Here is a 21,393-nt window from a genome sequence, read left to right as displayed (position 1 = left end):
GTTGCATTATTCAATAAATTCCTCCAATGGTATTGAATAACAAAGTGCCCATGATAGAGAAAGCAGCAATTCATCACTTTATCTTTTGGGTTTCAAATCTAAAGCATTACTAACCTAAGAATCAATTCAAATATTCGTACATACAGACATGATACATAATATCTTAGAAACCTACAACTGGAAGATTCAAAATAAGAAGAAGAATAAGAAAAAGTCTAAAAATATGAAAATCCACCAATCAACCCCATTTATTATAGATAGATTGGATTCAAGTGAAAAAGGGGTAATGAGAAAATGATCAGATGCTCCCAAAATCTAAATACAGAGAAAGAATGGGAAAAAGAAAAAAAGAGCAAACCCAAATCACACGCCACTCACCAAATTCACATCTCTGTGTTGATGGGGGTGAGAATTCCATTTTGGAGATATATTTACTTTACAGAAAGAAGTCCCAGCTTGACTTAGTAGAGGGGGCATGAATTTGGCTGTGGTGGGCGGCGGTGGTGGTGGTGGTAGTGGCAGCGGTGTTTGATGCTGGGGGTGTTGGTAATTCAAAATCAAATGTCTCCCATTGGGTTGTCACCACTGTTCCTGGGGCGGAGTGCCTTGGAGATTGTTGCTGTGGCTGCTGCAGCTGTTTTGTGTGTGGAATTAGACTAGTTGAATGCCTCTGAGGCTGCTGTACTGGCTTTGACACAGGCACATGCTCGGGGACTTTTCTAGCTAAATGCTTCTGTTGAGGTTGATGTTGCTGTTGTGGTCGAGCCTGACCGCCGTTGCTGTTGCCATTACCATTGCTATAGCTACTGGGCATGGCGTTCCTGATCTTCAGCACGTCAAGGGTTTCGACATACTTTTGTACTCTCCTCACCTGGAAACATAGAAATGGAAAGAGAGTAAGGCCTTAATTGGGTTTCCAAAGGAAATCATTCCAGTGAGTCATATAATCAAACACATGTCATGGGAGTAAAACGTACCTGCATTTTTCTTTGCACTTTGACATCTCCATCTGCAATGATTCCGTCCAACTTGATTAATTGGTTCATCAACATCTCAATTAGACTCAACACATCGGTTTCTGCAACTTTGCTACCCTTAGATATAACAGATTCAAAAGCAGACACCTGCTCAATTCACAGTTACAATGCAGCAAACAGTTAGAAACTACAAGTTTGATTTTGCCTTAGGGATAAGGCTTTGAAGAGAACCCAAAGGCAAGGCAAGGCAAGGCAAAGCTACCTGGGAAGCGAGCTTGTCAACTTCTGAGCTGATTTCTGCGATGGATTTTGAGGCCTTCTCCATCTTGGCATTCTTACGCATCTCAAGAAACCTTTTTTCTCTGCTAAGCTCGTCCTCCACAAGAACCAGTTTTGATCCGTCTTTCACTCCAACAAGATCGAGATATGCATTAGAGTTTCTCTCCTTATCCTTAAAAAGAAGCTTCTGGTCCTCATGATGCAATCCAGTCCGCTCAGACAGTAGTTTCTTTAATTCCCCTGCCAAATCCCAACACCAAAACCAGCTGATATCAGTATTTTATTTATTCAAAACGAAAAAAACAAGACTGGGAAAGAAAAAAGATGGAGATTTTGGGATTCACCGAAGCTTGCTTGAGAGTTGATGTAGATTTCGTGATAACAAGAACCGTATTTGACCTTAACTCTAATGGTGGGAGCAGCAGAGTCTCTGCTAGAATCGGAATTCCGCTGCTGTACAAGCATTCCACCTGGTCTGACTTCCAAATTGACAGCCTCTGGTTCACCGTCGCCACCTGATTTGCCATTCATGACTGAAATCCCAGTGGTCTTTGTCTTCATTCGCATCATCTCCGATGACCTTTCTCCGACGGTAAAGACGGCAAGAACGAAATGAGATACTTGTACGCTTGTGTTTCCTTACTTGTTCTGTTCTTGTTCAAATGTCAAGGTTGGTATCATTTACTTCCTTAAAATTTCATCTTTCTCTTCCTTGTGTTAGAGGCAACTACTAACCCGAAACGGAAGAAAGAACCTCTGTGTCAGACTCCAACTCTAACGGCTTGAAAACGATCTTCAATGGTATCTAAGCAGACCAAACCACTTGTTAACTCAAACTCGTTTGCGATGGAAACCTCTGAACCAACCATTAAGATTGATAAACAGCAACAAGAAATTCTCAAGTTCTTCCTCTTCGAGATCTTCCAAAATCAGAAGCGGTAAGAGTTGCGAAGCTCCGTGGATCCAATTGAAAATAGAAGAATTAAGCAATCTTGAATCTTCTGTTCTCCTCTGTTCTTCCTACGAATTGAACAAGGAGAGGAGAAGAACCAAAATTTAATAAAAGTTTTTGTGATTTAAAAAAATTGAACGGCCAGCGAATGAAATAGCGACTGAGGATGAATTATTTGATGTGGTGTATATATATATATATATATAAGCAGTGTCGGCAGATAAATGTTCGGGTCGGGTCGGGTACACGTTTACTATAACAGGACTTTACCCGAAACGGGGCAAAATATTAATATGAAAAAGAAATGAGAAGAAGAGTCCTCGTTTGCTGAGACCCTGTGATGGTGATGGGAGAAATATAAATAAGAAAGGAGGTAACGCTTTAAGTTGAAGGACTAAAGGTGAAATTTCTCCATAAGAGCGTAAAGCTAGAGGGGAGAAGGTACATCTCACCTTTTATTTTTTTTCTTTTGTTTTTCCTCTTTAATCCTCATATGAAATGACTTTTTCACCCTTTTATTAATTAATATTTTAGAGTAAATTAAACTCTAAATTGCACGTTTTAATGGGGGCATAAACTCTAGGTTGCACGCACACTTTCTGAGTGTGCAACTTGTAATTTAAGACACTGAGTGTATAACCCATAATTTAAGCTTCGCTAAAGCGTACAATCTTTAATTAATATTTTATTTGTGATTTGTTAAACTCATGTATCCTCTCCACCACACACTCATAAAGGTGACATGGTTAAATCTTCTATGTTATACATGATACATATTATGACAATACTGGCCAACCACCAATGCAATCGACAATTCGGTTCTGATGTGTGGAACCAAAGCTTCGGTCCAGTTTAGGACTAACCAGACTATGGGCCGCATAGTTGTGTAGGCCACAATGTCTAAAGTAGATCTTGTTGAGGAGATGCATTCGATGCATGAATGCCAGTTCGACTTAACATTTCTCGACATCAAACCTACTTTATCTGGCTAGGATGATCTAATAATGATGATTGATACTGACTAAACCATGTCCCAAGAATGCTGACTTGGCAACCTCTCCAAAACCTTAAACGCTAACAGTGATTATAAATACCTAAGATTAAGACCAAGCAATGGTACCATTTTCAAACCTTTAAACCCTCTCATTACTTACTCGTAATTTTACTATCGGTGTTGCTTATTGTCTAACTTTACCATTGGAAGCAGCGGACCGATCATCCCGATCGACTTGCCCTAATTCTTTTCTATGATTCTTTGCAAGTTGTAGGTTAACCTCAAGCCCCATCCAAATCATACCAGTATAATCTATCTAACCGGAGGGTTTGACCAATGATCAAACCACTTAGGCAATTTTAACAGCAACAATATATTTTCCTTTTGGGGAGGATAACCACATTGGTAAAAGATGTAGTTCAAAAGTATGGCTCCTTTTCTAGAATTCAAATCTACCCTGCTCACACACATGTGAATGGCAAATGTGCACTTTCCACCTTAGTCAAGTTTTTTTTTTTTTTTTGAGGTAAATCATCCTTTAGGCTTTAGTCAAGTTATATTAGTAAAAATCATGACTGAAAATAATTCAACATATCAATTTTGTATGTAGTAGAAAAAAAGAAATATTTCTACCAAAAAAAAAAAAAAAAAGAAAGATTGAAAAGATACCCAATGTTTGGCAGATGGGACTGACGAATGGGTCAAAAAGCCCAAACAACACTCCAGTAGTTCCCTGTTCATTCTCAGTCAAGTCATCGTTCCCCATCTGTGGGATTACTTGCATGTATGTATTTTACTTTTTGTTCTCTTGAAGACAGGTTTGTTGGTGATCTATCTCTATAATGACCACTGTATCCCTCTCTCAGACGACCTCCCGTCTTTTGCAAGTCAAGTCATATATCTTCATTGCGTATCAGAGTGGTGAAAGGACATGGCGACCAACTTGCCAGCTTGCCAGCTTGTGTCAATGGCAATTTCGTAATTTCAACTTCTCTCTACCTTCTCCTTCTCCTTCTCCGTCTCCTCCTCCTTCTCCGATGATTTTTCCTTTCTGTGACTTTTCACACGCACTCGAGATCTGAAACTCCTCCCACTGCTAAAACATTGAATGAAAAAGAAAAGAACGAAAGGGACAGCTTTGTCTTTTAAAAAGAAGACAGCTTCAGCTTCCGAGAAGTGAACCAGTACTCTTTCCTCTAGAATATAGCAGACGCACGCACACGTTAATTTTTTTATAAGACGTTATTACCCTTATTTGCTAAAAGGCATATTTAAACCGCAAAACTTGAAGGACCCGTTTGTTAACTCACCAATGGATCTGCATCGAAAAACATTAAAAATCTGAAAAATTAAACATTTTTTAAGTGTTTCCACAAATATTCCTGCTAAAGTTGTTTCACTTAAATCCAACTCACACTTAATTTTGCTTTGTAAGATAGATACCACAAAAAATAGTTGTGACTTCAAAAGTATTTTTCAAAACAAAAATTTTCATAAATTTCAATTTACAAAAATCATACATAAAAAATAATTTTATTTAATAACAAGTATTTTACATTTCTGAAAGCAATAACATTAGAAACTGTTTTTTGTGAGTTATCAAATGGGTCCTAAAATTTTTCATATTCATACAAGACATCTTGAATTCTTGATAAAACAAAATTTTCTAAACACATTCCTAAAAAGTACACAAAAAGAAGTGGTGACTCACTTAAAAAAAAAGTTTCCCTAAGTCAAACGTAATTTTCTATTTTATGGGTGTAAGTGTAATTGTTTATAAATAAAGGAGTATAAATGTAATTTTCTATTTTGCTGAATAACTTCCAGAATGGGTGATGCACCAACACTGAACGTTACGCTACCCACCGACACTCAGTTTCAAGACTTAATCGTACCCAAAAAAAAAAAAAGTTTCAAGACTTAAAGACTTAAGAGTAAGTAGCTGACATCGCCGTACACGTGGCGAAACCTAAGACGTGGATCGACTCCTACTACCTACCTTGCCACGTAGATCGAAAAAGACGATGTAACTGAATTGTTAACCGTATATGACTAATAATAATAGGTATTTGAAAATAGATCATGGACGATTTGGCGGGTCGGTAGTTGGACCGGTTTGTCTCTACGTAAATGATTTTATTATTTTATTAATTATTTTACAATTTAAATTAATCACAAATCTCTCCCATTAAGATAATTAATTGTGTATTATGAATTATTCATACATCTCACCTATATCCTTTCACATTTATTATAGGATTTAAAGTGGGTGAGAAGGGTTTGGTCATCAATGTAGTAAGCTTATTTGTTTTGTGGACAAGCCACCCACTTTTTCATTTAATGTTGTTAAAGGTCATATAAATGTGACTATGATATAAAAGGTTTTTTCTTCTTTTGTTTTTTTTTAAATAAAAGTTTGTTGTAACTAAATTTGAAAATTAAAAAAAATATATTAATTTGGTAGAGCTTGATAATAAAAATATGCAGACTTTATTTAGAGAAGATATTCATGTTTTCCTGTCTCACCAGATCGAATTAAGCATTTTTTATATTTTTTAGAGTTTAATAATGAATCCATATATGTTCATGGTTGCTTCATCAGCCTTGGAAAAATACTGGTTTGCTCTACAACGAAAGTTATGCAAATCAAGAACACCCAATGAGTGCTCGCTATTTTTCCATTCAATCTATTTGGAATTTGGATCCTCTACCCTTTGATGCAAAAATCCTGCTTGTCACACGAACACGCAAACGTGCATAAATGTGTTCGATCGGCCAAGTAAAGCCTACGAAGATCAAATTAGTGAGAATTTGACTCGGGGAAGAAATAGACAAATTTCAATGCTAGGGAATAGAGTCTCAAAAATTGCTTACTTTCTTCTGGCCCTTTGTCCCCTTTATATAGATTTTTGGTTGTGTACCTGTGTGATGCTAGTAGAGTCGGACTAGAGTCCTTGCTGAAGAGTTCGATCCAGACTCTGCGAGTAAAGATCTTTACTCATTCTCTATGGTCGAACTGTTGTCATTTGAACCTGCCCAGTTCACTGGGTTGAACCGTGGTCGGTCTAGGTAGATAACCTGATCATTAACAGTACCCGCATAAAAAGGAATTTTCTGTTTTATACGGTTGAGTTTTTGGCACATGTCCAATTTCAAAGCCAAAGGTCTTCTATAATTTTAGTAAATTAGCTAAAATAGAGTTTAACATTGTTAATCAAGTAACAAAAATCAAATATGCTTGCCAATACAGGATTGGTAGAATGGTAGAAATTCATACTTCTTAGTGGGAGGTCGTGGGTTTGATCCTTACAAACAGCCGTCTGCCCCCGAGGATGTAATCATGGTGCACGCAAGCTGGCTCGGATGAACCTCAGCTTCCATAAAAATCCAATATGTGAGTTGAAAATTTTCGTCTCTATATAAATAAATAAAGGATCAAAACTTCTTTTTTTGTTGGGTAAAGATCAAGACTCATTTGAACTCACCAAATTTAATAGGGGAGAGAGAGACTTATGCCCTCAAACTACAGGAATAAGCATCTTTATGAGTTATGCCCTCACAGAATAATTTACCCTTTCACTTATTTGTACTTTTGGAAAAGAAAAAACAGGAAGAAACAAAAAAAAACAGAAAAATAAGGAAACGAATCAATTCCTTGTCAACTTTGTTGACATGTACAAATGAAAAGAGAAACAAGAACTGATCAGGATTGCCCATGCTAAAGTTCAATGTTCTATTTTAACACGTGATCATATTTTATTTAGACTTCAATTTAATTTCTGACCCATGTAGCATTTTTTTTTTAAATCCATTTTGGTAGGTGGATCGTGACTTTATAACCATAAATTTATTTATTTTTATAAAAAGAATAAAATTATTTGACATTGAAGATCTCATCAAACAAACATGAAGAAAATTTGTCTTATAGAAGCCTGATTTGAATAAGAAGAAGATGATTGTGGGGTTTATAGAGTTCGGATCACATTCTCATTGGAGGAGCACGTACCACAAAATTGGGTGAGACCCATTCAAGACTCACTAATGGTTCTATTTTTTCAAATTTTTTTTAATTATCATTCAAATGTGGGTTCTATCTAATTTCGTGATGAAAAAGCATTGGCGGGGATTCGTGCTTGTGTATACAATGTGAGAAGTAAATCAATCATTAGAGATTGTTGAGGGTGAGGAATCATTTGTTATGTTGTTACTTTTTTTATTGTGGATGTGACGTGCCATTTAGACCAAGTTCAATAACTCATTATCGGTTTCTGTTTCAGTTTCGAAAAGCATTAAAAACAATTTTAAGTATTTTTAAAAGCAAAAGGACTTTCATAGGCATTTGATAAAACTTATTTTTAAAAGCAGAGACAATATTAGGAAGCATTTTAACATAATAATTAGAGATAAGAAAAGATGAAGAACAAGAGTCCTTCTTGCAAAGGAAAGGGCTAGGGTTTCTTTAAAAATGAAAAAAAAAATTTGGTCACCAAGATATAGAAGATAAAAGAGTCAAAACATTTCCTATCATCAAAATTTAAGAAGCAACAAATGGAAAAATTCTATCACAATATAAGATGGTTTTAACAAGATTCTTATACTTAGGATGTCAATTTATGTTGCAAAAAAACACAACAAAGCAGTTTTGTCAAATTGGTTTTAACCAATTTTTGTTTCTTGAAGCAAGAAACATAAAAAGCTGGAAATATGAAATTTAACAGAGCTTGTTGCATTATTACATCTCATTAGCACAACTGATCACTTCTCTAGGCTTCAGAGGTGCATTTTAAGAATGTTCATGCACTTGGACCAGTTCCTGTATTAATATAGTATTTATCCAACTCTAAACTGGGTTTACTCTATCAAGCACAATATGACAATGCTGTAAAATACCTTATGCCAAGCTCAATCCTGGTATCAGAAATGTAGTGCAGTCTTTTAAGGTAACCAGTGATTTCAATTTTTCTCCTTCCTTCACTTCCTCAATCCTGATTGACCAACAAGTTTTAAGGGTTTGACATTGCTTGGAGAAGTTTCTGCAGCGACTCAAATCTTCTTCAACCCCTTCTAATTGACGAGAAGACAGTACAACAAGAGATTAAATGCTTGGGCTTCAACAGATGAAAGTACTTCGCCGCTACAAGCATGACATTTTCAAAGTGAAGGACAAAACAAATCTGGGAGAATAAGTACCTTCTCAGGAACTAAAGCTTGTGTTGCTAAATCTGAAGATCTTACCTTGATTTTGAAACTTCCATTAGGCTTTTCTGCTGGATGCACAATCAACGTGTAACTGATTGCTACTTAAAATCTTGTTCTCATACCTAGCTCTCATTCTGGGAAAGGAAACTAAATGTGAATGTAATTCTAGTCCAACATTCTTTTAACCTGCATTTATAGTTAATTCCTTAGTTAATAACGATGAAGGTTTCCAGAGAGAGAGAGAGGGTAATTGGTTAAAGTGAACATGCAAACACTAACCTTTCAAAAGAAAAGGATAAAGGAAAGAGAAGAATGGAAGTGGCAATGTTTCTATAGATGATAAGGAAGGAATTGGGGATGCCAATGGACATGAGATGCCTTGCGAATACCGAATAGAACCCATAGATGCTTTGAATGGTTATCAAATGTGTTACAACAGCAAGTTCCTCCATAAAGTCAGCTTTGAAGAGATGAAACATCTCTTTCTAGATTCAGGTCTGCAGTGATTGAAGAGTGCTCGAGCTTCCCAGTTCAATTAAGCACAATTAGCCTCTCTTCCTTCTGCTGCTGCTTCTTCTTCTTCCCCACCATTCTGTCTAACAGGTGTGGGAGTTCAGCTACCAATTTTGATTGATCCGTAAAATGAATTTCTGGAAAGTGTCCAACTAGTTTTGTTGAGTGTATTTAATTAACTTTTGAAATTAATTTTTATTAAAATTTGACATGGGCATCGTTTTATTTTTTTTATAAGAAGGGAAAGCTTTTTCATAAGAAGGCAAAGAGTTAGGAGAAGATAGATTTCTACATGGACAATCAGAAGGTGAATGAATTTATTATTGGTGATCTATTATTTCAACTTTGTAAATTTTAAAAGTGTCAAATGAAAGTCAAAGGTTTGTTTTCATCATTTTATATATAACGATTTTAATTAAATGAATATCAATGATTTTGGTGGGTTTTATTTATTTATTTTTATTTATTTATTTATTTATTTCTTTTTTTCTTTCAATGGGCCAACTAAGAGGCTTCAAAAGTTTGGCATTTTCAAGTAAAACTTTTGAATTAATCAAAAATATTATATTAATTATATGGGATAATTACTGGTTGCCCCTGTAATTTGATTTTATTACTAATAAAACCTTGTTCTTTACGAAATTACTGTTGCCCCCTTCCTTATAATGGTGTTAAGTAGCCGTTAAGTTTGATATGTAATGTCTAATTTGTCCTTCATTAAAATTAAGAAATCAAAAGATGATGCTATCCTCATTTATAAAAACCATATTAAATGTTAATTTTACCCTAAATTTCATTTATTTTGAATTAATGAAATGGGCAAAATCCAAATCCGATTTGGTTTCCCACCTTCACTAAACTTCATTTATTTTGAATTAAAGAAATGAAAAAAATCCAAATCCAATTTGGTTTTCCACCTTCACTAAACTTCATTTGTTTTGAAAATATTTTAGGTGATATTAAATTTCCAATTTGAGTTGAATTGATTTTCCTTCCTCTTCGGTTTCCATTTGAGTTTTAATCAATCATTATTTCTTTATTTGGTTTTTTTTAATTTTTTAATTTTTTTTTTTAGAGTAAAATGGATTATAATGACAAAAGGGTAAATAAGTAAAGAGATAAATATAAGGGTATTTTGGGGTTTTTTAGAAAATATAAAGATGCCACATCATCAGTAAACTAACAGAACTTAACAGTAAGGGGGCAATAATAATTGTAGACAAAGTTAAAGGTTGGATTAGTAATTTTGAAAAGTACAGGAGATACAATAGTAATAAAATCAAAGTACAGGAGGCCAATAGTAATTATCCCTAATTATATTTATGAGTGTTAAATTACAGTCTTGGACATAATTAATTGTATCATTTTAGTAAAAGTTTAGGGGTATTTTGAAGAAAAAAATTATAGCTATCTTCCATGAGTTCATACTTTTATAATAAAATAGTATGATAGTATGATATGATATATTAATACAATGTATTAACTAGCCTAAGAGGCACTTTGGTCCTTTCACGTTTGAAATTTGAATATACTTAACAATGACTAATAATGTTAGCTTTGTTGGGACCCACACGTAATATATTGCACTAGGGAACCCAACTAGTTTATGGTCCACTAAAGGGACCCACACGTCAAAAAACTCAAATAGTAACTATTTTTTCTTCACGAAATGCAAGTTAAGTGTTGCTAAAACAAAAATTAGAAGACATTTAATTATGAGCGATAGTCATGTAATTTACATGTACTATTAGCATGCAATATTGTTCTAAGTACAAACTAAGTCCAATATTGTCTCCCTTTGCATTGTTTCCTTTCTTTACCTCACCTTATCATTCTAAATGTAAGTGAGGAGAACGATATGAAAATGAATTTTAACAATAAGTTTTCTAATGCAAAGACTGAAACATTGGAGAAAACTAATTTGTAAGTATATGTCAAACATAAAACCTTTAAGTTATTTTTTTATTTTTCAATCATAAAATTGATCATAGCCCTTCAAATATTTTTCATGTTTGAATCTTATTTTTTTAATTATATTATGTTTTGCAAATAAAAAACACAATTTATCTTTCTAAAGGAAGACATATGTATTCATATAATTCTTGAGATGTTCAATGATTAAGGGAACAAATACAAAGAACTTTTTTCTCTTAGATTAGAATGTAATGCTAATATCATTTCAATTTGATTCAAATTTCCATCCAAAGCAACACTAATCTTTGTGTTTCCAGACTGGATAACTTGGGAGACTTTAATTGGAATAAAGTGGTCAATGGACATCAAGTATGGAGACTTCTCTCCTGTATCTCCACTCGAGTGTTGTTCATCTACTAATGAACACATATAGTCTGCTTTTCGCTAGAATTGAACCCGACCAGCAATTTGGTTTTGGTAAGATTTTCTAGCGTTAGAATTGTGTTATTTTTTTAAATGTAGTAGATCAGTTGTTTTGGTCTAATACTCTAAGTTGAGCACTCACTTTTAATAAATTTGGTAGTACAAATTGGGGTCATCTACCTCATATCAAGAGTTGGAGGAAGCATTTTTTTCCTCCATTTTTATTACCAGTAGCGTCTCTAGTGGTGCCTCTGGTACCGTGTTTAGACTTCTTGGAGCCATTATTTCATAAGCTGTTGTTAACTGGACACATTCTAGAAACAAGATAACACTCCTAGTGTCATGCTTCTGAATGACAAGGAAAAAGAAAAATCTTGCACTATTCTATAATTGATAATCAAGGTTGGGTTTATGCAAAGATTTGTGAAAGGCTTGCTACAGGTATTTGTATTCTCGTCAGATTTATTCATGACAATTGTCAACTTAGCCACGAGACTTGTTCCCGGTGTAGATCGATTGGCACCTATCGGTGGATTCCTAACATGAATCCTCCTTGGGTTTCATCCTACTGCTCCGACCTCAGCCTGGCTGGGTGGAGTGGGCCAATGGTCAAGCCGAAGTTAGTGAAGTTTCTAAATACAACCCATACCAAAAAAAATTGCGGCGGGTCTCACAAATCTTACTCACTGTTGGATAAGTTCTACTAATTGAAATATAAATAATTCTTTGTTGTTTGTAAATATTTCTACTGAGTTAAATTAAAATTTGAATGACATTGCATTGTTCCAGTGATGATTTGGGATTTCTCATTTACTTCAGCTGTTTTAACATTTGCAGTTTCTCCATTGCGCTGGGAATGATATTTTTTGGCGTTAATGCGTATGAGAAATGCCATTGGTGTCACTATTTTGACTGTGCCCCTACTTTAAATTGGATTTGTGGGAGTTATTAAAATTTCATGTGGCACTTCTTCACTGTGTATATGAACTCATGTATTTGAAGAGTATGGACTCCCTTCCTGTATCTCCTTGGACATTGAACAGTTAGCTATCCATAACCTAGACTGGGCTCTTCATCTTTAGTGGTTGAAGACACATTTACTTTGTGATTTCAGCTCTATTATCTTTTGTTGTGTACCTTGTATCAGTGACATTGACTATAGGTTACATTAAAGGGTTTAAGTTAGATTTAGATGAACTTGATCTACAAGGTTCTCAAGATTTCCTGCAACTAAATCCTTAGACCAATCTCAGGTGAGGTGACCTTTGTCATTGGATATCCATGCTGAAGGGAGGCAGCTGGTAAAAAGTTTAGTTTTTTTCCTTTTTCTTTTTAGTACAAGGGAGCTTCTACATATAGGGACAGGGGGAATCACAAATTGAACTCTTGGCATATAGAAGCATGCCATTGATTAGCATTGAACTATTGAATTTGGTAAGAAGAAATAAATCATACTTTACAATGAATAACTTGTAAAGAACAAAAAAAAAAAGTTGTTTAAGAACCTCCCCTACATCTCATTGAAAAGAGAAAGCCATAACAAGATCAAAAGGACAGCTACATATTTCTTTAGTGCATCACCGTACATTCTTGGACTTCCAAAAGGAATACTGTATGATGCATGCTATATTAGGAGGAGGCTGAAGGTAGAGTCCAAAGAGTCTTGGTTTGAGACTCAAGAAAGAGCCTCCCTGTGAAACAGGGGTCCGGCCATGTACATTATGGCCTACCCCAGACCCCACGGTGGCAGGAGCCTCTTGTGCTAGGTGCACACTAGCATATTAAATTTAATTGGCAATTACTAATAAAGTGGATTTCACCATTAATCATTCACAAGTACAATTATTTTTTATTGAGCTGTTCAACATAATGCAATACCGTATCTTACAGTATTTATTATTTACATGATAAAAATATAAAAAGTTGACTACACATTTGTTTTTTAATTTTATCTTTTGATGACAAGGTAAACATTGATCACTCACCATAAAAACCAAAGACCTCTTAATTTTTCTTGTTGAAAATAATCATATATTTTCCTTATTTTCCCTGATTTTTCAGTCTTCAGGATTTAATTCACAATATCGACAAACATAATTAAAATATTTGTGGATCCTTAAGGTCGAGAAACAAGTATTAGTTGGTAGGCCAGACTATTAAATTTTATGGACCAACTACCATTATTATAGGTTGTTACTTTCAAAAAGATCCGACGAAGGCATACAGACAGGAGATAACCTTCGAAGAAGGAAGATTAGAGGTGAATATACATGTCCAAGAGGCTGTGACAAAGAAGAAACTGCATGACATTTTTTCCTCAACTGCAATTTCGCAAGAAGGATTTGATTCCTCTGTCCCCTCGTCTACCGTCCGCCGTTGCTTGAGCAGCTCTATATACCAGATTGGCTAAAAGGACTCTTACACAGTAAGCCAACAGATAAATGGGAGGCTCGAAAATTTATCAGCTTAAATTTCTTTCTCATTTGGGAGCTATGGCTAGCTCGAAACGATATTCTCTGTAAGTTGGGTAACAGGTCTCCAATGGAGGTTGTGAATCGAGCCCTAGCACATTACGAAAATTCTTGAAGGTTCACGGTCTTGACGCAATGAGTCCTGCACAGGTTACAAAGCTTACAAGAAATTCGTATCATTTACCTCCCATACCATCAGACTAGAAACTTGCTTTGTGTGATGCTGCATTTAGGCATCGAACAAGACAAATGGACCTGGGCTTCGTGGTCTATAGTGCTGATGGGCTCGTTCTTAAGACGGTCTCAAAAAATGAATCCTTTGGCTCAGCAATAGTTGGTGAAGCCTTGGCTCTAAGAACAGCCATGTTAGACACCCTGGGAGAATGTTTTGAAAAAGTTCTATTCACCTCTGATTGTGCTGAGCTGATCAAGTTCCTTCACCTCTGATTGGGGAGAAGTCTGGCTATATCCTCATATTCTATTCTTGTAAAAAAATTATAATTCCTTCTTCAACTCCAAATATGAAGCATACTTCTTCTTCTTTTTTAATTTTTTTTATAGAAAATTCTGTATCTCCATGCCAATTAGTTGCTGAACCTGTTAATAGTCAATGGTCTGAAATTGCTACTTTGTTGTCTGAATTCCAGTATTGATCTAGTACTTATCTCTGCATAAAATCCAGTTTTCCATCTCTATCAAGTTCTATTCACCTCTGATTGTGCTGAGCTGATCAAGTTCTTCAGCAACCAGCCCATCTTGTTAATTTAGAGCTGGCCCCTATCATTGTGGATATCAACACATTAAAGTCCTATATTTTGGATTATAAGTTTGTTGTAATTCCTAGATCGGGCAACGCTATTGCTCATGACCTAGCCCGGAAGGCAGTGTCGATTAAAGGCTCGACATTTTGGCCTCTCTCTTCTCCTTGGTTGAGTTCTTCAACCTTGGCTTTTGCCCTAAATTAATGAAGATTCTCCCCAAAAAAAATACTCTAAAAAAGAAACAAAAATTCGTTGGGAATTGTGTACAGCAAAGAATTGTGCACAACAGATGATATTTTTCCATATTCATTCTGATTTTCTTTCGATTCGACCAAAGTGTCAATCACAAAGGCTAATATTACAATTAAACGTACGTGAAGAGCTTTCTTCACCCAAAAAGAATGTGAGTAGCTTTTATGCAAAAAAAAATTGGGTGGAATATTTTGGGAAAAGTTCTAACCCCTTTTTTTGGTAAGGGAAATGTTCTAACGTTTTTTTTTTTTTTTTTTTTTCATTTGGGTAGAAGGAAAGGTCGAAAATACCCATCCGTCAGTCAAAGAATCCTTCCCTTAGCATGAAACATAAAAAGCTGGATTTCCATGGGTCATCATACAGGTCCTCATTTTATCATTTTATTCGGAATCAAACTGGATCCGGATAATATTACAATCCAATTGCGAGGCTTAAGCAATTTGGCCATTTCATCATCAACAAGCAAATTAGTAAATGAACAATAGATTAAACCCAAATTAAAAAATAAATAAAAACCCAAGAAATGAGTACAAGAAAATGTGACAAAGCTTGTTTGTGCATTATAACATCTCATTAGCACAACAGATCACTTCTCTGGGCTTCAGAGGTGCATTTTAAGAATGTTCATGCACTTGGACCAGTTCTTGTATTAATATAGTCTTTATCCAACTCTAAACTGGGTTTACTCTATCAAGCACAATATGACAATGCTGTAAAATACCTTATGCCAAGCTCAATCCTGGTATCAGAAATGTAGTGCAGTCTTTAAGGTAACCAGTGACTTCAATCTTTCTCCTTCCTTCAGTTCCTCAGAATCCTGATTGACCAACAAATTTTAAGGGTTTGACATCGCTTGGAGAAGTTTCTGTGGCAACCCAAATCTTCTTCAAACCCTTCTAATTGACGAGAAGACGGTACAACAAGAGATTAAATTCTTGGGCTTCAACAGATGAAAGTACATTGCCGCTACGAGCATGACATTTTCTAACTCCATCATGATTCTCTGAACTATCCATTTCACTGCACATGGATGTAAAAAATGAACTAACAGGAAAGAGTTAGATTTAGAAAAAGTGCACTGTTACTTGCTTGCAGTCAAGGTAAAGGACAAAACAAATCTGGGAGAATAAGAATCTTCTCAGGAACTAAAGCTTGTGTTGCCAAATCTGAAGATCTTACCTTGATTTTGAAACTTCCATTAGGCTTTTCTGCTGGATGCACAACCAACGTGTAACTGATTGCTACTTAAAATCTTGTTCTCTGCCTAGCTCTCATTCTGGGAAAGGAAACTAAATCTGAATGTAATTCTACCCCAACATTTCTTTTAACCTGCATTTATAGTTAATGAGAAATTTTATGCAGAATACTTCATCTTCTAATAAATGTAGTTCCTGAGGTAACAAATGGGGCTTGAGGAGATGGAGGAGGGGAAGGCACCAGAAAAGTGTGGAATTCCAGTGATAAAATCCAAAGAATTTGCACCATTTCATAACAAACAGTTAGCAAAGTCATTAAAATTCCAGGAATGAGCAAAATACTGCCCAACCATACATATCCAATTCCAAATGTACTAAATAGTTTAGCAAATCACACTCTTTGGTAAATGAACATGTATGAGCATCACCATTTGAAAAGTCACATTTCAATTCTAGGATATGGGCATTCTACCATTAACTTTTTCACATTATCTTTTGCATTAAAAAGAAAATTTTGATGTTCAGATATGTTAGCATGCACAAATCTTCAGTTTGCTCCCACCTTCCATTTTCTGTTATGGCAGCAATTTATGAAATTGATTCTTCTCAAGCATAAAATTAACACTTAACCACATTAGCAATCTATTCAACTTTGCATTCTTCAAGGCAAGTTACAACAAGTTAAATTTAAACTATCTTTGAGAAGGCAATAGGGGTGTCCACAAGGTGTCAGTGCAAACAGAAGAAAACATCAGCTCTTTCCAAGTAGCCACAATTTGAATTCCACCATAATGATATACCAAGAATTTAAAAAAGAGAACTTATCAAAATATATTTTGAAAAATAAAATAAAAAAGAACACCTTGATTGATCTGGTGCACATTAAGATAGTATAGTGATTCACCATGAATCCATGCTGAATTTGTTTGAGATAGCTCCTATCCAGGCTCTGTCTCGGTCACTGTATGCATAACTCATGCTAGAAGCCAATAGGATGAACCCCCCAACATTTTCCTTTGTCTCATCAATACCTAGTTTAGGAGTTCCAAGCACTGGTTGTACAAGAAGAGATTGAGTTCCTCTCGGAAGCATCTCTGAAAATGCAGAATCTGCAATCACTATTTAATAACATCTTATTAGCTAAGGGGGTAACATCTGGTATTAGCCCCCCGGAAGCAGTCTGAAAATGCAGGCTGCAACCACGTAATAACATCTTATAGGTAAACTACTGCCAGAGTAGCTGAGACTCATCAATCAGCATAAAATCGAGTTCTGGTCACCCAGGTAATTAGCCTGGAATATTTTTGTTTTTGGACTACACCTTCTAACAGAAAAACAAGTAAATCCCATACATAATGACCATATCAACTAACCAACTATAACATCATCTAGATTGGGCTTCCGAGACCTCTATATGAAAAGATCTCTCACTTCACAAAAACAAAGGATCCAAGTGTCAAGCTCAGGTGATTCCCCACTTGGGAACAATTAAACTATGGTTTCAAAAGCAGAATTACAAGGTCAAAAGGAACAATGCAAGTTCTTGGCTGTCCCAGCTCAAAATAGAAAAAGTAAGCAAAGACTACCAAAAAAAATAGTGAGATGTGAATATCTTGCATATTCTAGCAAAGAAAGCATGCTACATCTCCAGATTTTACTTTCTCTCCAAGCATTTCAATCCCAGTTGATATTGCAGGTAGAATATAGTGATAGAATGCACATTTGGCAACATCTGGCAGCTGTCATTGTGAGGTTATTTTGTTCTTTGCGAATAGAACATATGCAGAATCACCAGTTTTTTGGAATAGAATTTGCAGAGCTGTTTTACCAAAAAAACCAAGGAATTTGCAGAGCTAGAAAGGACCTGCTTCTCATACAGAGAAGAGAAGCAGTTCTGATATGAAATGTGAACAGACAGAAACCAAAAGATATTTTAAGAACAACCTCAGTTTTATGGGCTGGAAGACTTATGCAGTTCATAGAAGATTTTAAAAAATAAAAAAGTATTCAGAAGCCAAATGCTCTTGGATTGGCAGTTGAATAGGAGAGTTCTCCTTCATATTTAGTGTAATCTATCATTTTGAGGTCATGAGGACTTTATGAATTGATATAAACTATGGCATGCATCTCTGAGGAGAGTGGAAAATCTTCCTCCCTTGCATGTGCCTAGCACCTAGGGAATAGTATAACCATTAGAAGATCCAATTTAAACTTTTAAAAAAGAATCCTACAGTGTTCCATGGGTGGAATCACATTAATGGAACAAAAAAGTTGCCAAGCATGCCAAGAGTATCCCCTATATTTTGAAGAACCCTATAAACTGGCACCAATACTCCAAATTACAGAGACTTCCCGAAAACATATGTTTATTGTGAGAGAATCATTCAAACATGCTTTACCCCAAAAAAATTATCCAACATGCCACTGTAGAACAACTTGTAATTTCTGTTTTGATGTATAATCAAATATGTTAAAGAAAAAATAACTCAGGAGAGAACACTAGCACAATCCAATGGGAGCCATACTTGCTTATGCTTGAACAATTACGAGAAGGTTTGAACTCTACCCGAGGTCCGTGGAAAATAGAGTGTGTCCTTTAGATCAGAAAAGCCAATTTGTTGAATCTTAATCTCAAACCAGTCAAGATCACTAGCTTTTGATACATCTTCAGGTGCTCCCCAATAGCCACGCACACACAAAGCATCTCCAACAGATATAAGCTGGAAAAAAGGGGAAAAAACAACAACAAATTTAAATGGGTAGGTTCTACATGAAACCACTGGTCAAAATATCAATAACAATCAAATAGTAATGCTTGAACCAAGACCATCAAGAGTCCATGTTATTCATAAATTCTTAGATAAAACAACCAAGTCTGTCAAAAAGGCAGCAGTCATGTGTAAATCATTCTCAATTTGGAAGGTGTTGGGTTAGGATAATACCACCGACATGGTGTTTGTATTGCGCAGCATAATGTATGTTGCCCATGCTAAATCTTCCTTTTGTATGTCTGAGAGATTCTCAGACATTATAAATATCTGCTTGTTGCCTTCAGGTAGAGTTGACTGATCTGCCAGAGTAGCACCCTGCATGAAGTCCAAGCTTTCAGTTGCCCATTGGTGGTAAATCAAATTTCTAACATTTGAGGTAAGAAAAGTCTCTGCAACCTCAGTGGAGTTCTGAGAAGTGGGAGATCAATCTGGCATTCCAGTTTACAAAATAGATTACATCATACTTCTCTGATCCATTTTTTCTAAGTCAATAACCTGAACCAACAGAACATAGATTTGAATTTTCAAGGAGTCACTTGTTGGGCATCCCATGTATGTCCTACACAACAACCATTATGTTTAACATCCCATAAGTTCTTCAACCACCAATATTAACTATTCAGTTCCCCAATTCCCCATATAGATCCCCTTAAACTTCATGGCAGGAACCCCACATTGTTATAGGACATCAATAACCCAATCACTTATCAGTGTCTGTGTCCTACCTACATTGCTCAGAATGTGCTCCTTATGGATCATAAACACAAAACCTAGAAAATAGGATGGAGAACATTTATTGTGGGTCATAAGCATGTATATTTTTTCAGATTTCCTGCAATTGAGGGAAAATATAAACAACAGAAAGAGAAAGAAAGCCACGTCTAAACTCCTGAAAGGAGAAATAATGAGTCATACCTATTGAAAGATGTTCCCATGCTGAAGGGGTAAAATCTGATTTTTGTTGCCAAAATTATGGTTCAAAGTAATGACTGAGATTTCATGAAGGATTTCAACCAAAATATCACAGGTTTTGCAAAATTTTCGGTCTTGTCGCTTCATAGAAAAGCATAGTTCCCAATAGTAATGGTGCAAAAAAAATTTTCCATCATGAGAGTCTCAAGTAGTTTCTCCAAATAAAGGGGTGAAAACTCCAAAAAAATCCACCATACTTTGCATTTTTTGCCAAATTACCTAAGAAGGCATAATAAGTATTTCTTTAAAAAAAAATTTGTTATGTTGTGACCTGAATTCTTGTACCTAACTTCCACAATGGACTAGCATCGACATATTTTGGGTGGCAACCTAAATGACTTGATTTGGGAGATCTGCGATAGAAGCAAAGACTTGGACCAATAGCCCATCACTGTTCTCGGTTTATGGTGAAGGTGAAGGGGCATAGTGATGCGATCGAATGGATCGATGCGTTTACCCGATTAAAGTGTGTGTGTGTACATATATATATATATATATACACACACACACATAATATATACCTTATGTTCACCTACAAAGTTATTGAGAGATTTGGGATTTTTTTCTTAGGGTTTTGGATTAGAGTTTCTGTCATGTCATTGTGGCAATTGGTTGAGAGATCACCATTCTTTTCTTCTTCTACATAATGGAAAGTTCTTCTTCTCCACCTATGGACTTAATAAATTGCATTGCTATGTGAACCATGTAAAATCTCTGTATTCTTTTCATTTTGTTTCTAGTTCAGTTCGTCATTTCTTGGTGTTTGCTCTAACAAAAACCCTCCACCTTAAGTTCCCCATCATACAACATGAAACTCACTCCGTTCTCCTCCACAAACAGTGAGATACTAAATGGTTCCAATCACAGTGCTACACAACAAGCAATATCAAGGAAATTTTGGGTACGCACCTAACAGGAGAAACCCCCAAGAAAGGAAAATAAAAAAGAATCGTTCTTTTGATTCATGATGTTAAATACCTTTGTAGACTCATTCAATCCAACAAAAATTCCAGTGTATAATATTGCCTTTTGGGTAGCAAGAGGGAAAAATGTGAAGCAGATTTAGTTTATAATATACCTTCAGAAATTTTCCCAAGTAGGGAAGGGCAACCGAGAATGCCGCCAGAGAAACACCAAGGGCTTCCGATCTCTGCACAACAACAGTAAGAACCCAAGACCAACTACAATCAACTAAATGATTAACAGAAACCGCTCAAAACATTCACCAATTCCAGACTGAACAAGAAAATATTATTATTATCTTACTAACTGCGCCGCAGTGATGTATGACCCCGATCCCACAAAATGATTTAAGAAAAGCAGCGAACCGAAACCGTAGCCAATCCATCTGGGTAGGTAGGATTCGTCAAACCCAGGAATTCCTAAAACCCAAACAACAAAACCTACAACAATAAGAATCGTCGGAGCTGGCTTCCAATTTCCAGGTAAAGTAGATAAAATCTGTACCCACCAAGTGTAAAACGAAGAACTGAAAGGTTTAACTGTTGCTTTTGTTCTTCGGAATCTCCCAGACGAGCAGAGACTGTTGGATCCTTCTTTCTTCTAGTTCTTTTCGTACTTGCAGCAAAGCTGTTCTTAGCGCGAGGTCTTGGCAGCAAACTTAACGGAATTAACGGATTTAAAGAGACACTCCCCATCTCCCCCACCTGTTGTGGATAGTGAAGCGATGTCTTGCGCTGTGCCTTACTCATACCTGGT

General features: G+C 35.8%; 2 protein-coding genes across 6 annotated transcripts; both read right to left on the bottom strand.

Moving 5' to 3' along the window:
* Positions 1-211: 211 nt before the first annotated feature.
* LOC149030147 (BAG family molecular chaperone regulator 3-like) lies at positions 212-2,370 on the bottom strand. Its single transcript, XM_089142463.1, has 4 exons — positions 1,601-2,370; positions 1,240-1,496; positions 978-1,124; positions 212-871 (listed from the first exon to the last, which is right to left on the bottom strand). The coding sequence occupies exons 1-4, from the start codon at positions 1,824-1,826 to the stop codon at positions 437-439; spliced, it is 1,065 nt and encodes a 354-aa protein (XP_088998589.1). The 5' UTR covers positions 1,827-2,370; the 3' UTR covers positions 212-436.
* Positions 2,371-15,106: 12,736 nt separating this feature from the next.
* On the bottom strand, positions 15,107-21,393 carry HCF208 (chaperone (DUF2930)). Of its 5 annotated transcripts, none has more exons than XM_089142460.1 (8): positions 21,146-21,393; positions 20,941-21,056; positions 20,753-20,824; positions 18,874-19,017; positions 18,498-18,651; positions 16,794-17,049; positions 15,915-16,064; positions 15,107-15,779 (listed from the first exon to the last, which is right to left on the bottom strand). In XM_089142460.1, exons 1-6 carry the CDS (start codon positions 21,384-21,386, stop codon positions 16,832-16,834), a joined length of 945 nt encoding a protein of 314 aa, XP_088998586.1. In that variant the 5' UTR covers positions 21,387-21,393; the 3' UTR covers positions 15,107-15,779; positions 15,915-16,064; positions 16,794-16,831. The 5 variants fall into 5 exon arrangements, with proteins under 5 accessions (XP_088998586.1, XP_088998588.1, XP_088998584.1 ...); XM_089142458.1 differs by having other exon boundaries at positions 15,108-15,755; XM_089142461.1 differs by having other exon boundaries at positions 15,108-15,755; positions 16,794-17,040.

The sequence above is a fragment of the Hakea prostrata genome, chromosome 1 (assembly GCF_041222555.1).
Source record: "Hakea prostrata isolate BN-2017 chromosome 1, UWA_Hpros_2, whole genome shotgun sequence".
In the NCBI taxonomy this organism is placed as follows: Eukaryota; Viridiplantae; Streptophyta; class Magnoliopsida; order Proteales; family Proteaceae; genus Hakea; species Hakea prostrata.
The sequence above is the reverse complement of the archived record's forward strand: the minus strand, read 5'-3'. Positions and strand labels throughout refer to the sequence as shown.